Source organism: Dasypus novemcinctus, chromosome 19 (assembly GCF_030445035.2).
Source record: "Dasypus novemcinctus isolate mDasNov1 chromosome 19, mDasNov1.1.hap2, whole genome shotgun sequence".
Lineage (NCBI taxonomy): Eukaryota > Metazoa > Chordata > Mammalia > Cingulata > Dasypodidae > Dasypus > Dasypus novemcinctus.
Window position 1 is genome coordinate 21069355 of NC_080691.1, and position 15441 is coordinate 21084795.

Sequence of the window (15441 nt, forward strand, 5' to 3'; positions counted from 1 at the left end):
CCTGGGTGTCCTGCTTGTTTTGTTCTGGAACTGGGGGCGCAAATTAGGGGGCAAACCTGGCCCTCAGATGTTTTTTTAAAAAATACTGGTTTCCCAATATGCAAATATGGGGACATGTCAAATAAAAATCTCGATAACCAGCATTTCTTGAAAATGTTAAGATTTGTCCACACAGGGCCCACGTTCCACCGTGACAGCAGCCAGCTGGAATGGCCATCCCCTTTAGATGGGGCGCACGCTCCCGACGTGCCTCGGTCTTCACCTGTGGCAAAGGAAGATGGAAGCTTCGGAATCCACTTTTCCCCCTCGGTGCAGCAGGATGGAAGCAGGTTAGACTCTGGGGCCTGGTACTCAGGACCCAAGATTGTGCCCCATGCTTAAATCAGTGGCCACAGGCCATGGTCCTAGTACCAAGCCATTTGCAAGCTGTGCCCACCCCAGAGGACTGTAGGAATGGATGGGAAAAGGGCAAGGGGGCCACACATCGCCACAGTTTCCTGGTCTGCCAAACGGGGATATCACAAGAGCCAGCGCAAAAGGCTAGCGGGAGGCATGATAACGCACGTGGAGCTCGGTGGAGAGTGGCTGCTGTTGTCAGAAATAGGGTCAGATTCGTTCAACCCACTGGTGGCAATTCTTTGTGCATCAGGCCGCAGAAGGGTTTTATTTCTTGCACCACTAATGTAAGGAAGTCCCTGAAGTGGCACCAAGTATTACTCACCCGTGAGCCAAGGGCACGTGGAGCCCCAAGACGGCCCTTCCCCTTCGTCTGGAAACCTCCCTGTGGCCTGTTTTTCCACATGTCCTCGCAGTGGGAATTAAGTGACTGATCGCCTTTGCGTGGGTAAGGGTAACGAATTGCCCTAAGCCCGGCAGGACGGCCCCGCGGGGCGCACGGCCACCCCCACCCCAGGGAGGGGAGGGCGGCGGGTGAAGGCCCAGGCCCGTGGGCCCCGGGGGGCCGAGCTAGCCCCTCAAGGGCCTGGCGTTTGGAGGGCACTTCAGGCAGGCCAGCCTTTCCTCGGGGCAGGAGAGGAAGATGGGAGCCACGATCGTGGAGCCAGGCGGCCTCATGTCAATCCTGGCTCCACTTGGGCAAATGCCTAAACTGTCTGTGCCTCAGTTTCCCCATCTGCAAAGTGGCAGTGATAGTGATGGCATCTTCTTCATAAGGTGGTTGACTTTTGAACCAACGGCCAGCAGGGGGGGAACGGAGGGATGTGGGTGGGATGAGAAAGGAAGGTTTTAGAAGGTTTCCAGGTGGGCTGGGGTCGGGGGATAGGGGAGAGCAGAGAGCTGACTTGGGGGCAATCTGGAAACTGTTCATCCAGCTAATGAGTATGTACTGAGTACCTACTGTGCGCTTAGCACTTCCTGGAGGAAGGGGCATCTCAGCTCAAACCAAGAGACAGAAGTTAGGGAGGAGAAGCAGTAGAGGGAGGCAGAGAGGACAGAAAGCACGAAAGGGACAAGAACAGGGAAAGGAGGCCAGAACTTGAAAAGGGGGAAGGAGAGAGGATAAGCACTGAGGGGCATGTTGGGCATATTGGGAAAATGCGCCTTTCTCCTGCGGGCATGGGGGGCAATGGCAGGCGAGAGGCCAGAGGTTGCCGCGGTCAGATTCACACGTTTAGGAGGTCCCATTTGCTTGCGTTGGGGAAGTGACTGCCTCAGGAAGGACAGCCCGCCCGCGGCCCCCCCTTCTGTTCCTCCCACTGTAGCCTCTCCGGTGAGGCCACCAGCCCCGCCTCCCGTCACCTCCCCGTGAAAGAACAAAGCCCGCTTTCACCTGCTCTTTAAGATGACTGGACCCTGACTACTGGGGCGGGATTACTCTAAAGAGTTAGTGCTCCAGGGTCAACTAGGCGTGTGTTGCTATGGAAACTGAGCTGTTAGTGCCCGGCTCCCTGAATTCACTGCGAGGAGGAAGCCAACAGGGACGGCTAGTCACCCCTCCAAGCCTAAGAGCAGTGGGGATGGGGCAAAGGTCACCACCCAGAAGGACCTGCTGGGTGACCTTGGCTAAGGTCACGCCTTACTCCAGGTCTGGATTTTTCCAACCCTGAGAGAGAGTTGAGCTCCTTAATGGTCTGTGACTTTCTCTGTCTCCCTTGGGTGCAGTTGTTCACTAACGGCACTGGCTTTCACCAGCCTGGCCCGGGTGTGACTCTCCACAGTCAGATGATCATCAGGCTCTTCAGCGAGATTCCGTGTCCTGGTCCGTAAAATGGACAGGACGGCAATATTACCTGAGTCAGTTGTCTGTCGCTGCACAAAGTACCCCCCAGACGTAGTGGCTTGGAACGACAATACCCTTCACAAGCCCTGCGGGTCAGGAATTTGGGCGTGGCTTGACTGGAGGTGACAGCGGGAGCTGGCGTCGCTTCTGAAGGCAGTTCTGGGGCTGGAGAATCCTCTCCCAAGAAGGCTCTCGCGGGAAGCGGACTTGGCCCAGTGGTTAGGGCGTCTGTCTACCACATGGGAGGTCCGCGGTTCAAGCCCCGGGCCTCCTTGACCCGTGTGGAGCTGGCCATGCGCAGTGCTGATGCGCGCAAGGAGTGCCGTGCCACGCAGGGGTGTCCCCGCGTAGGGGAGCCCCACGCGCAAGGAGTGCGCCCGTAAGGAGAGCCGCCCAGCGCGAAGGAGGGAGCAGCCTGCCCAGGAATGGCGCTGCCCACACTTCCCGTGCCGCTGACGACAACAGAAGTGGACAAAGAAACAAGACGCAGCAAAAAGACACAGAGAACAGACAACCAGGGGAGGGGGGGAAATTAAATAAATAAATAAATCTTTAAAAAAAAAAAAAAGAAGGCTCTCGCTCGACCGCAGTCGGTGCCGCTGGGGGTCCCCAGGCTGCTTCCCCCACAGCACGGCCTGCGCTGCCAGGAGGCGGGCGGTCTTGGAGGCCGACCCCACACTGCCCCATAAATTTCTTTGAAGTTTAGTGGGCCCTGACAGGGTCCTTAAATTCCTCATCCCACTCAAAATGCTGTTTCCTGGGGCCCCGCCTCAACCTACTGACCCAGAACCCCAGGCCCAGGGCTCCGAACCTGCATTTTCAAAGCGTGCCAGGCGATTCAGATGCCAGTGAAGGCTCGAGGGCCCCGGCATCCTGGGTGCCGGGGAACGGGAGGCAGCGCTAACCCGCGTGGTTTCCCCTGGCCGCGCTGGATGGGCCAGGCCCCGGCACCCAGGCCCTGGGCAGGACGCAACGGAGGGAGACGGGAGCGCAGGCGCCACGCCGCTGGGTGCCGAGTCGTACCCGGGGCGGTGGACTGAAAGGCAGCGCCGGGCACGTAAAGACGCGCGGATGGCGGGGCCCAGGGCAGCGTGGAAACCCGCGGTCGGGAAGCTCAGCCCCCGGCTCTGGTGCTCTCCCCGAGGCGCAGCCTTTCCCCCTCAAATCGCAGCTGCCCCCAAATGGCCGCCTCGTCCGTCATGCGCCCACGTAAGCGGCTGGGTCTCGGGGCTCCCAGTTCCCAATCCCCGGGACTGGCTGGCACAGCTGGAGTCGGGGTGGGGGCAGCGATTAGCACCTCGGGCACACACGGGGGGCTGGTGGTCTCCGTGCTCACAGCTGCAGCCTAGGGGTGAAAACCCGGGCAGGAAGGGTGCTGCCCCCTCAACTTGAGAAGAACTGGCAACAGAGCCCCCGGGCCGGCCCGAAGCCGCGCGCCTCCGAGGCTGTACCCTTAGCCGTGCCTGGCGAGAACGGCCCCCCGCGAGCCCCGAGCACGGGCAAGCCAGCCCCTCGCGCAGGACCCGGCGACCGTCTTCTAACCAGGAGAAAAAAGGTTCAGTTTTTTTAAAAAGTTTTCATCGGAAAGTGCAAAATCTGCGTTTCGGCTTCAGCAGTCTATGACTTTGTCTATGGTGAAAGAACTTCCTTTTGGATGCCAAGATTTTAGAAATCTGGGCACGTAGCAGGATCCTTCTCATGACGTACCTACGATGAGGCAAGGTGAGCTGGGGAGGGACGTGGGGCGGGGCGGCGAGGACAGTCACGTTGGAGACGGTGCAAGGTGCTGCCGGAAGCGAGGCAGGCTCCCGTAGGGATGGCACACTTTCAACAATTCCTTCAGAGGAGAGATGGAAGGCATCCCTTCTGCTGTCTCAGGGAATCCAACCCTAGCCCCAGCCTGTCTCCCACTGAGCCAGCAACAGCCTCCAGTGAGTTACCTGGAGCCACCCTGCTTACAGGTGCCAGCGGCTGTCACTCAGGTTTATCCACGTAACCTCCAGCTGCAGGCAGTGAGAAAGCCCCAGCGTTAAAGAGTTAAACAACAGGGGCGTTTACTACCTCAAAGAGCAGGACGTCCAGGGGTAGGCAGGTTTCTGGGTCAGGGGACTCAGCAGCTCAAGGATGCTCCAAGTGTGTGCCAGCCTTCGTGTGGGCCGTGATCTTCAGCAGGACCCACCTCATGGGGGCAAGACGGCTGCCTCAGTTCCAGGCGTCACAGACACAACTTCCCTCCAGAGAAGAATGAAGGAGCTCTTTATTGTGTGTCTGTTCAGAAGCAAGAGGACTATTCCCTCATGTCTCATTGGCCAAAATTGGGTCACAAATGCACTTTTTAGTGGCTAATCCCTGCAAAGCAAAGGGACTGGATTTTGACTAATCACTCAGGGTGGGTGGACGCTGGGGAGCCACCTGTAACGTCTCACCTGAGTGCCCTCTTTGAGCTTTTCACCTCCTACCTCAGGTGGCTTCTCAGAATATTCTGACTACATAAGGAATTCCCCGAAGACGGGGTAAACGATTTCCTCTAACCTTGTCGTGCTCCTGGGATGTTTTAGTCCCCTTAGACTCGTGCCCTGAACATCCACCCTGGGTCAGAGGCAAGCACTGGCATAGCAGGAGGTGGACGCGCACTTACCTAGTGACTGAACTTCCTCTCCGTCCCACCCCCTCCTCTGCTGGCTCAGTGGGAACAATCCAACCCCAAGACACCTGGCGGGTGAGGGCAGCCCGCCCCCTGCTGTGTCCCCAGGCCTTGTGGGGGCCGGCCACAGGCGGCACCGAGTCAGGCCACAGGCGGCACCGAGTCAGCCTGCGTGGCGCGCACTTCCCCAGCCCCCACCTGCCAGCCAGGGCCCCAGGAGAGGTGGGGGGAATTACTCAGCACGCACATGAGTGGCATGATTCCCTGACCTCGAGGTTTTTTGTTGCTTATTCTGGAGATCAGAGGCAATTGGTTCCTCATCTGAAACCACATTTTCCTGAAAGTGCATGATTTTTCCAGGGCCGTGACCAAGCTCTGAGTCCATATTAGGGCCTAGTCCATCACACTGGGCAGCCTCGGGCCAGCCCCTTCCCTTCCATCCCCCTTCGGGTACCCATTAGCCCAGCAAACAGGCTCCATGAGTCTGAGCTAGAGGACATGAACGCTGCCGCCACCCACCCGGTGCTCACAGCAGACATCACTAATCGATCACAGGGCTTTCCCTCTGAACTCAGATTGGTGCCAGAATCCTCCTCACTCCAGGCCCCCGGGGCGGCCACGTGGAACTGAACCGTGAGGACAGCCACATTTTGACTCTTCCATTTGCCATCCCTGAGCTGGATCAACTCTCATGTCCCGCCCAACTCGGGTCTCTTCCCATACGTGATTTTCAGACCCTCCCCTTCTCCCCTACCCCACCCTCTGAAAGGGAACTTTGCCATGTGGCATCCCGCCCAGTCCTCCCAAAGTGTCTGTCCTTGCACCACAAGCTTCCATCTCTGCTCTGATACTTCCTAGCTGTGTGACCTTGAACAGCTTTCGTAACTTCTCTGTGAGCCTCACTTTCCCCATCTGTAAAATGGGGCCGACATATGCCTGACAGAAATGTACCTGGCAGAGCATGGGGCCTGGGCACCCTCAGCCCACACTCGCCCCTGTCCTCCTGGGGTCTGCTCCTGGCTCTGAGGGGGGAAGGAGCACGTAAAAAATGACAAGACCAGCCATTCCCGGACAAACGTGTTTATTTTAATCCCTGCATCTCCTGCCAGGCTGCGCAATACCCTACCCCGGAGGCAGCCTGACCTCGTCTTGTGCTTTGGGGGAGCGCGTCCCACGGAGCCCGGGGCCACCGTACCTCGAGTTTGTCAACTGCACCAGGACGGTGGTAACGCCTCCCCCTGCCAGCCGGCTCTGGCCAGGACACGGGGCTCTGAGACCCTCAGCCGGTGGACACGAGCCCCCCCCCCAGGCACCAGCGGGACTCTGAGGAAGGGGGATGGGGAAGTACCACGACCCCGGAGCACGTGCCCGCGAGAGAGAAGGCAAAGAACCCGCGACGTTCCCTCTTGACCGGCCTTTCTCCAAAGGGGGCTCTCTCCAGCCAAGCTCCTGGCCCTCCCGGGGCCCTTACCCCACCCGCCAGCCCACATCTGGGCCGCGCGTCCCTCTGTCCAGCCAGCAGGAAAGGAGGCAGTGGAAACCCCAAGCTCTGTCCCTAGGGAGAAACACCCTCAGGGTTTACAAACAAAGTTACGCCCGAGAGCCCGAGCACTGAGCCAGCAGTGAGCCCGGGGCCTCGGCTGCGCACGCGCACGCGCGCTGTCCCCGGGCACGCGCGCTGTCCCCGGGCACGCGCGCTGTCCCGGCCCGAGGTCTGCGCCCGCCACCGGGAAGCAGCCTTCTGGGAAGACCGGGGTGGAGGTGCCCTCAGGGGCCGCCCGGGGCGGGCCGAGGGCTGTAAACAGGGCCCAGCCTGGGCCCCGCGATCCCCGCGGGCCTGAGGGCCGGCACTGTGGTGAGTGAGGCGAAGGGGGCCCCGGCCCCTCCCGCAGGCCTCAGTTTCCCCGCCAGAGCACCGCGGGTAGGGGCGCGGCTGCGGGACGCGGAGGCTCCGCGCGAGGCGCTGCGCGGGCGTCGGCGCGGGTCCTGGGCGGGCCCGGAGCACCCAGCGGGAGCCGCCGACCTGGGCCGGGCGCGGGGAGCCGCCCGCAGCCGCGCCAGCCCCTCCACCCGCGCGGCCGAGCTAGGGGTGCGGGGCCGGCTGGGCGTCTGTCTGTCCGCGCGTCCCGCCGGCGTGCGGGGCCTCGGGCGGGAGGCGGGCTGGGGCGCCCCGGGGACCCCCCTCCGAGGCAGGCGGGCGGCCGCCGCGCCCCCGCGAGGTCAGGGCTGCGGGTCCCGGCCCCCGCGGCGCCGCAGCGCGCGCACCTCCTGCCCGTAGCGCTCGTGCAGCTGCGCGAAGGCGGCGGGGCCCGGGGCGCGGGGCGGCGGCGCGGGCGCGGCGGGGGGCGCGGCGGGGGGCTCGGCGCGGGGCTCGGCGCTCCAGGCGGCGCGGCCGTTGTCCCGGGGCGCGGGGGCGCGGGGGCGCGGGGCCGGGCCGCCCGCCGCCGCCAGCTGCCGCTCGAGCTCGCGCAGCACCAGGCGCAGGTAGTGGAAGCTGGCGCGCGACAGCGCCTTCACCCAGGCCTCCAGCGCCGCCTGGCTCTCGGCCGCCAGCACGTAGGTGCGCGCGCGCGGGCCCGCGAAGCGCAGCGCGAAGGCGAAGTCGGCGGCCGCCTCCACCAGCTCCACCGTGCAGCCCTCCAGCACGATGACGCCCACCGGCTCGCGGCTGCCCGGCTCCTCGAAGTAGAAGAGCATGTTGCCGCGCAGCACGAACCAGCGGCGCTGGAAGGCGGCGTGCCGCCCGCCCCTCTTGTGCAGGAAGCCCGCGTTGTCGGCCGGCGCCGCGCTCGTCGCGTAGGAGGCCAGGCTGCGCTCGTTGAGCTTCATGGCGGCGGGGCCGGGGCCTGCGGGGGGTGGGGGGGCGCGGGGCACAGCCCGCACCCGGGAAGCGCGTTAGTCACGGAGCCCAGCCTGCCGCCGCTCCCACCTCCCCGACGCAGGCGTGGAAACTGAGGCCCAGAGAGCGAAGGTGGCCTGCCCGAGCTCACCCGGCTCGAAGGAGCAGACCCCACACTCGCCCCGGCAGCCAGCCTGCTGTCCCGCCCCCAAAACAACGTGCGGGCTCCTGCTGCGCGCCCCGCGTTCCCGGGTATTAACTCATGGAACCTCAGGTGGCAGGGACTAGGGTGCTCCCGTTCGACAGATGGGGAAACAAAGGCACAGAGAGGGTAAGCACTTGCCCGAGGTCACAAAGCAAATTGGGCAGAGCTGAGGCTCAGGCGCCCACTGTTTCCATCATCCTCCAGGGCCCCGCCCAGCTGACCCTCCAGCTCCCCGCTCTCCCGATTCTGTGACTCGGCCTTGATTCGCACGTCCATCAAGTGGGGGCCCAGAGCCCCAAACAGGGCTGTAGGGCTTCATTCATTCATCACATATTTGCTAAGCACCCACTGCGTGCCAGGCACTGTTCTAGGCACTGGGGGACGATAGCCAAGAAGCCAGCTAAGGTGCCACCCATGGTGCTGACATGCTGGTGGCAAGGGCCTGGGAAGGGAGCAGGTGCTTATCGGACGAATGGGTAAAACAGGCCTGCCAGACGCTCTGAATTGCTGTGGGAAAAAATAAGGCAGGGGAGGGGCGCCCGGGGGGAGGTAAGGGAGGAGCTATGGGAGGAGCCATGGGGAGGGCAGGCCGGCCGAGGGAAGAGCAGGTGCAAAGGCTGTGAGGTGGGAGCCTCTCTGGGGTGTGAGGTGCTGGGAGAGCAGTGGGGCTGGCGCAGCGCGAGGAGAGGAAGAAGAGACTGGTAGGACGCAGTGCAGATAAAGACAGGTGCCCGGGATGCCCCTCACGGGCGGGGACGGGGCAGGGGTCGCGCCCACCTAACTTAGAGGAGTGGAACTCTGTGCACCTGGACGTGGCCATTTCACCCACCTTCCCCAAGGAGCACATGACAGGGGCAAAACTGGCCAGGCAGGACTTATGTGGAGGTGGCACAGGGTCCCCAGCTGGCCACGGCTCCCCTCTGGGCTCCTCATGGCCAGACTTCGTGCTCCCACTTCACAGCCTCGCCCTGTGTGGGACGGTAACTGCGTCTTTCAAAAGGCAAGGTATGTTAAAGTGCCCGGCACGCAGCAGGCGCTCGGCTAACGCTCCTTCCCCTGCGCGGGTGGTGCCTGGGCAGGGCTGGGTGGCGCCTTCCTGGGAGCAGCCAGCCGCGGTGGGGCCCGCCGGCCCGCCTGAGCCCAGCCCTCGCTTTCCTCGCCACCTCACCTCGTCTGCCCAGGCAGTCAGGGAAGGCTTCCTGGAGGGGGTGCCACGAGCCATGGTTTAAGAACAGAGTCCAGCCTGTGCCAACCTGACAGCAGAGCCGGGGTCAGAGCCCTGGTGTCCCCCGGAGCTGTGTGACCTCAGACCCAGACTGCCCCTCTCTGAGCTTGCTTCTGCGCCTGTAAAACGGGACTCGGGCGGCACCCTTCCAGCAAGCCCCAGGTGGGCCCCGCCGCACCGCTCGCAGGTGCCCTCGCCCACCTGCCTCCTACCCCCTAGGCCGCCACTCACCTCCCGCCCCTTGCCCAGCTCCGGCCTCGGGGGCTCTTCTTGGGGCTGGACTCTCAGTTCCGCAGCCTCAGGACTGGGCAGGCTCCCGGGGCGGTTTCCGCATCTGAAAAACCGGAATCACGACAGCACCTGGTCAGGGTCGCCCTGACGTGAGACAGGGACGGCGTGGGAGGCGGGGTCAGCAGGGGGGCGGCTGACGTCATCCTTCTCGGCCCCCTGGGCCTCGTCTCAAGGAGCGGCCCGGGCTTCGCCCCCTTAACCTCGCCCAAATCGGAGGCCGGCTTTCCGCCACTGCCACCCACAACCTGGGCCCGCTTCGTCGCTCGCCTGGACGGCCGCAGGGGCCTCTTGGCTCATCTCCCTCTCTGCCTCCCCCCTGCACCATCCATGGCTCCCCAGTTCCTCAGGTCCAGACTCCTCCCTTGGCCCACAGGCCTCATCTGGGCTCCTGGCCTCTGCCCGTGCTGTTCCCCTCCACCAGAAACACCACCTCCAGGAAGCCGCCCCTGACCGCCGCCTCTGGGCTCCCGCCACCCCTGGATTCTCTGGGTTCTCCGGTCACAGCAGTGATGGCGCTGGGCACAGGCCCTCCCCACCTGCGGTGCTTTCCCGGGGCGGGGCCGGAACACGCTGGCACTCTCTCTGCCAGCACGGAGCCAAGAGAAGAGCAGCCCAGGGCCTGGCTGAGGAACTGAGGGACTGAGGAAGGGCAGCCGCTGACAGGAGGCAGGATGCGCCAGGGCCCCCGGGGTCTGCGGCTCAGAGTCCCAAAAAGGGAAACAAAGGCAGTCCCAAGAGCAGTGATGCAGGCCAGGAAGGCGGCCGGCGGAGGCGCCAGCACCGGCCAAGCTGGGGGGGTCGATGCAAGGGGCCAGAGGGGCCCTTCCCCTCTAGCTGGAGATGCCCCATAGATTTTGTCCCCAGGGTCCTCCCAACACCTGGCCGGGTGCCAAGCACGGGGACTGTCCCCTACAGTGGGCGAGGCTGCCTCCCACTCCCTGTGGCCCAGAGACGGCCCCTTGAAGGCCCTCCTGCCCGGCTCCCCCAGACTCCTGGATGGGGCTGAGCACTAATTGAGCACCTACTGTGTTCCTGCCCACTCCCAGCCCCCGTTATCGCTCACCTGGGCCAGACCAGTAGCCCCTTCGCTTTCTCACTGTTGCCCCCTCCCCTGGCCCGCTGAACCCCGTCCCCTACCCTGAGGATCCCGCTAAAATGACAGCTGCTCACACCCTCTTCTGCTCTAATCTCTCCACGGCTCCCCACTCCTCTGTGGGCCGCTCTGCGCTCCCTGTGGCCTCCCAGTTCCTCCCCTTCTGCCTTTCCCCTGGTGCACTCAGCTCCTGCCACCCCGACGCACTCCTAGCGCAGGGCCCCTGCCCTCCCTGTCCCCTCCCCACCCCTCCCCGGGGTGGCCACCTCTGACCACCCCCGTCACTCTCCTGCACCTGCACCTGCAGGTCCCTAGTCATCCTCGCCTGCTCCGGAAGGGCAGGGCTTTTGTGCCTGAAGCAGCGCCTGGCCTGTCACCAGTGCCAGCACCTGCTGATTGCATGGAACCTCTCAGCCGCCCGCAAGAAAGGATTTGTTCTCCCCCAACTCACAGACGTAGAAATGGGCACAGAGAAGTTAAGTTAAGTAACTTTGCCCTAAGGTGCAATGTGGGCCCAGAATCCCATGCTCTGGACAAGCAGCCCAAGTGGGGGGGGCTGACCTTGGGCTCCGCCTGGAGAAGAGGCGCTTCCTTCCCACTGGCGGCCCCCCTACCCACCACCGCCCAAGGTCAAGGGCTAGCACAAGGACCAGCTCGCCCTTGGCCACTGCCTCCTCCCGCCCGCCAGAGTAGGGAGGCCAGGAAGCAGCGGGCGCTGCGCTCTAGCCATGCCCAGAGGCTGTCGGGGCGCCGGGTCGGGTGTGTCGCCCCAAGCAGCTTCCCAAGTGCAGAGTCCAGGGCGGCACGGCTGCTGGTTCCACCGCCTTGGCCGGGCAGGGCTGGAGGGCGCCTGGGCCCCGCGGCAGGCGGGAGGCCCCGGGCAGGGCGCTTCACCTTTGGGCCCTGAGCTGTGAAGAGGGTCCGGGAAGGACGCCAGACTCCCTGGGTGCCAGCCTCCTCCAGACACAGGGGCGCTGGCGCGGCCCTCCAGGGGGCTGGACGCCCCGAGGCTGGCAGGCCGCGTTGCCAAACGCCGGGCAGGGAGCGCGCTCAGGCAGGGGGCGGGCTCAGGGGCAGAGCAGCCAGGGAAACTGAGGCAAGGCATTTTGGCCCTCACCAGGGAGGACTCAAAGAAAGGAGGCCCGAGGCCCGGGGCTGGTCCCGGGGGCGCCCCGCGATTGGCCCCGGGGGGTCTGCCCGTCGGGGGGCGTGGGGGGCGCCGGCCGGGAGCCCCCCGGGGCGGCCGCAGGGGCGCGGGCCCCCCAGGCGCCCCCTGCCCGAGGGGCGCTCCCAGGGCGGGCCGGGCCCCCGGGCGGCCCCCCCTGCGGCCGGGACTCGGGGCCCCCGCGCCCCGCCCTCCCCGCACGGCGCCCGCGGCTCGCGCTTACCTCGCGGCGCAGGCCGGGGGCGGCGGCGGGGCGGGGGGCGCGGGCCGGGGGCGGCGGCGGGGCGGGGGGGCGCGGGCCGGCTCCACGCCCGCGCCGGCGGCGCTTTGTCTCGGGGCAGCGCGGCCGGCGCAGCCGCGGGAGACGGAGGCCGCGGGCAGGCGGGCGGGGACGGCCGGGCCGGGCGCGCCCCGGGAAGCGGCGCCTTTAACCCTCCGCCGCCCGCCCGCTCCGGGCCCGCCCCCGCCGCCGGCCCGCCCTCGGATTGGCCAGCCAGGACCGGACACGCCCCCGGATTCGCCACACCCCTGCGGGCCTGCCTCCCGAAACGTTCTTAAAGGAACCGAGACTGGTCACAAATTCCACCCTTGGGAAAGCACGTTCACGCCCGAAGGGAGAAAATACGCCTCGACCTTTTCCTCACAACATACACAGAATTGAAGTGGAATGGGTCATAGCCTGACCATAAAAGCTAGACTACACAACCTCTAGAAGGAAAAAGGGAAAAACTTTTGTAGCCTTGAAATAGACAAAGATTTCTTAGATGGGACTCAGAGAGCATGAACCACACACATTAATTAAAAGTTGGACTTCAAGAAGATGGGAAACTTCTGCCCTTCGAAAGATTCCATCAGGAAAAGGAAAAAGTGAGCCAGAGACTAAGAAAAAATACTTGACTACATATTTCTGACGAAGTACTTTAATTCCACATGTATACATACTATAAACTCTTACACCTCGACAATAGACAATCCATTTTTTTTTAAGATTTATTTGTTTATTTCCTTCCCCTCCTCGCTGTCTGCTTTCTGTGTCCATTCCTGTTTGTTCTTCTGTGTCTGCTTGTCTTCTTTAGCAGTTTGATATAATTGATGAATTTCAAAAAGAAATATTGGATTATGTTTGTAATCTGATCTGTACCTGGGCATGACTGAGTTATCAGGGTGTAGAGTCCCCACCCAGTCCCCACCCCTTGGTGGGCAGAGACTCACAGATAAAAGGCATGGCAAAGGACGGAGTTGGAGCTTTTGGTGCGAGGGTTTCTGATGTTGAAGTTTTGATGTTGGAGTTTGATGCTGAAGACTTAAGCTGCAGCCCTGGGAAGTCAGCATTCAGAGGAAAGAGAAGCCAGCCCCAGGAAGAGAGGAACCTTGAACCCGGAGAAAAGCAAGCCCCAGGAACTAGGAACCCAGGAAGCCTGAACCCTCGCAGACATCGGCAGACATCTTGCTCCAAAAAGATTTTGGTGAGGGAAGTAACTTATGCTTTATGGCCTGGTATGTGTAAGCTCCTACCCCAGATAAATACCCTTTATAATGCCCAGCAGATTTCTGGTATTTTGCATCAGCACCCCTTTGGCTGACTAATACTTCTCCTCTTTAGGTGGCACCGGGAACCGGTTCTGGGACCTTCCGGAGTGGGAGAGAGGCGCTCAATCTCTTGTGCCACTTCAGCAACCTGGTCTGTCGCGTCTCTTATTGTCTCTCCTCTCTGTCTCTTTTTGTCGCATCATCTTGCTGCGCCAGCGCTCTGCTTGGGCCAGCTATCCGCCCAGGCCAGCTCACCATGTGGGCCAGCTTACCTTCGCCAGGAGGCCCAGGAATTGAACCCTGGACCTCCTACATGTAGACACTTGGGCCACATCCGCTTCCCAAACAATCTATTTTTTAAAAGATTTGAAACGATGTTTCATGAAAGAAGATACATGAATGGCTAATAAGGAATGAAAAGATGCTCGGCCTCATTAGTCATCAGAGAAATAGACGTTAAAACAAAATCAGATACTGCTGTACTCCAACTAGGGAGGCTAAAAGTAAGAAGCCTGACAATACCCAAGTGTTGATGAGATGTGGAGCAATGAGCTCTCCAACCAGGGCTGGAGGGAATGTAAAGTGATACAGCCACTCTGGAAAAAAGTTTGTCAGTTTCTTATAAAGTTAAATATATGCTCACCGTGCAGCCCTGCAATTCCACTCTTAAGTATTTACCCAGGAGAAATGGAAACACGTCCATCCAAAGACCTGTATGCAAATGTCCATAGCAACTTTCTTCATTAAAAATTCAAAACTAGGGAAACAGACTTTGGCCCAGTGGTTAGGGCGTCCGTCTACCACATGGGAGGTCCGCGGTTCAAACCCCGGACCTCCTTGACCCGTGTGGAGCTGGCCATGCGCAGTGCTGATGCGCGCAAGGAGTGCCGTGCCACGCAAGGGTGTCCCCCGCGTGGGGGAGCCCCACGCGCAAGGAGTGCGCCCGTGAGGAAAGCCGCCCAGCGTGAAAAGAAAGAGCAGCCTGTCCAGGAATGGCGCCGCCCACACTTCCCGTGCCGCTGACGACAACAGAAGCGGACAAAGAAACAAGACGCAGCAAATAGACACCAAGAACAGACAACCAGGGGAGGGGGGGAATTAAATAAATAAATAAATCTTAAAAACAAAACAAAACAAAAAAAAAACTCAAAACTGGAAACAAAACTACCTAAACATCCATCAACAGGTGAATGGCTAAACTGTGGCACATCCATACAATGGAATATTACTCAGCAGTAAAAAAATAAACAAATTACCAATACATGCAACCACATGGATGAATCGCAAACATTGAGATCTTGAGCAAACAATACTAGACACAAAAGTGATCTCATACATGATCCCATTACATATAAATTCTAGAAAGGACTAATCTAATCTACAGTGACAGAAAGCAGATCGACAGTTGCTTGAGGCTGTGTCAGAAATGGGAGGAGACTTAATGGGAAGGGGAACAGGGAAACTTTGGGGGGGATGGAAATATTCTGTATCTGAAGATGCTGATGGTTACACAAGTGTACACATTTGACCAAAATGGGTGCATTTTATTGTATGAAGATTATGTACCAATAAAGCTTATTTTTAAAAATAAAACAGATTTTTTTTTAATCCTGTGCTTTAACTTCTCTGGAAAATGTAGAAGCTCTGGAAACTGGGTACCCATGTGCACATGGCATCCGCCCTTGTGCAGGGCACGTGCTCAGTAGCTCCCCAGCCTCCTTCTAGGTTCCTACCTGGCTCCTTACCGCTGGCCTCCCGGGCCCTGGGAAGGAGCGTACACCCAGTCCAGACGGCCGTGCTGCCCGGGGAGGGGGGGGGTGTTCGTCGACGAGGGAGGCAGGAGCAGAGAAACCTGTCAGAAACAGGTCGCTGGCTGCCGTGGCTGGGTCCAGGTGAGAGAGGAAAAGGGGACAGATTCGAAAACAGTTCTGAGATGGTTACAGGCGGGAAGTGGGCAGTCAGGGCAGGGAGGAGTCAAGGCACATTTCCTTGCCTGGGTTTCTCACAAAGTTGGAACCAGGACTCAGAAAAAGAGTTTGTTTTTTTTTTTTAAAGATTTTTAAAAAAATTTCTCTCCCCTTTGCCCCTATTGTCTGCTCTCTGCATCCACTCGCTGCGCATTCTTCTGTCGTCCGCTTGCATTCTTGTCAGCAGCACCAGGAATCTGTGTCTCATTTTGTTAGTCATCTTGCCGCGTCAGCTCTCCATGT

At 61.1% G+C, this 15441-nt stretch overlaps 1 protein-coding gene across 6 annotated transcripts; it reads right to left on the reverse strand.

The window, feature by feature from the left end:
• Positions 1-5947: 5947 nt before the first annotated feature.
• PHETA1 (PH domain containing endocytic trafficking adaptor 1) lies at positions 5948-12091 on the reverse strand. 6 transcript variants are annotated; one of them, XM_071209793.1, is made up of 5 exons: positions 9874-10785; positions 9384-9486; positions 9096-9180; positions 8757-8895; positions 5948-7729 (listed from the first exon to the last, which is right to left on the reverse strand). In XM_071209793.1, exon 5 carries the CDS (start codon positions 7710-7712, stop codon positions 7104-7106), a length of 609 nt encoding a protein of 202 aa, XP_071065894.1. In that variant the 5' UTR covers positions 7713-7729; positions 8757-8895; positions 9096-9180; positions 9384-9486; positions 9874-10785; the 3' UTR covers positions 5948-7103. The 6 variants fall into 6 exon arrangements, with proteins under 6 accessions (XP_071065894.1, XP_071065893.1, XP_058137361.1 ...); XM_071209792.1 differs by lacking the exon at positions 9096-9180; XM_058281378.1 differs by lacking the exons at positions 8757-8895; positions 9096-9180; positions 9874-10785 and adding an exon at positions 11925-12091.
• Positions 12092-15441: the final 3350 nt, after the last annotated feature.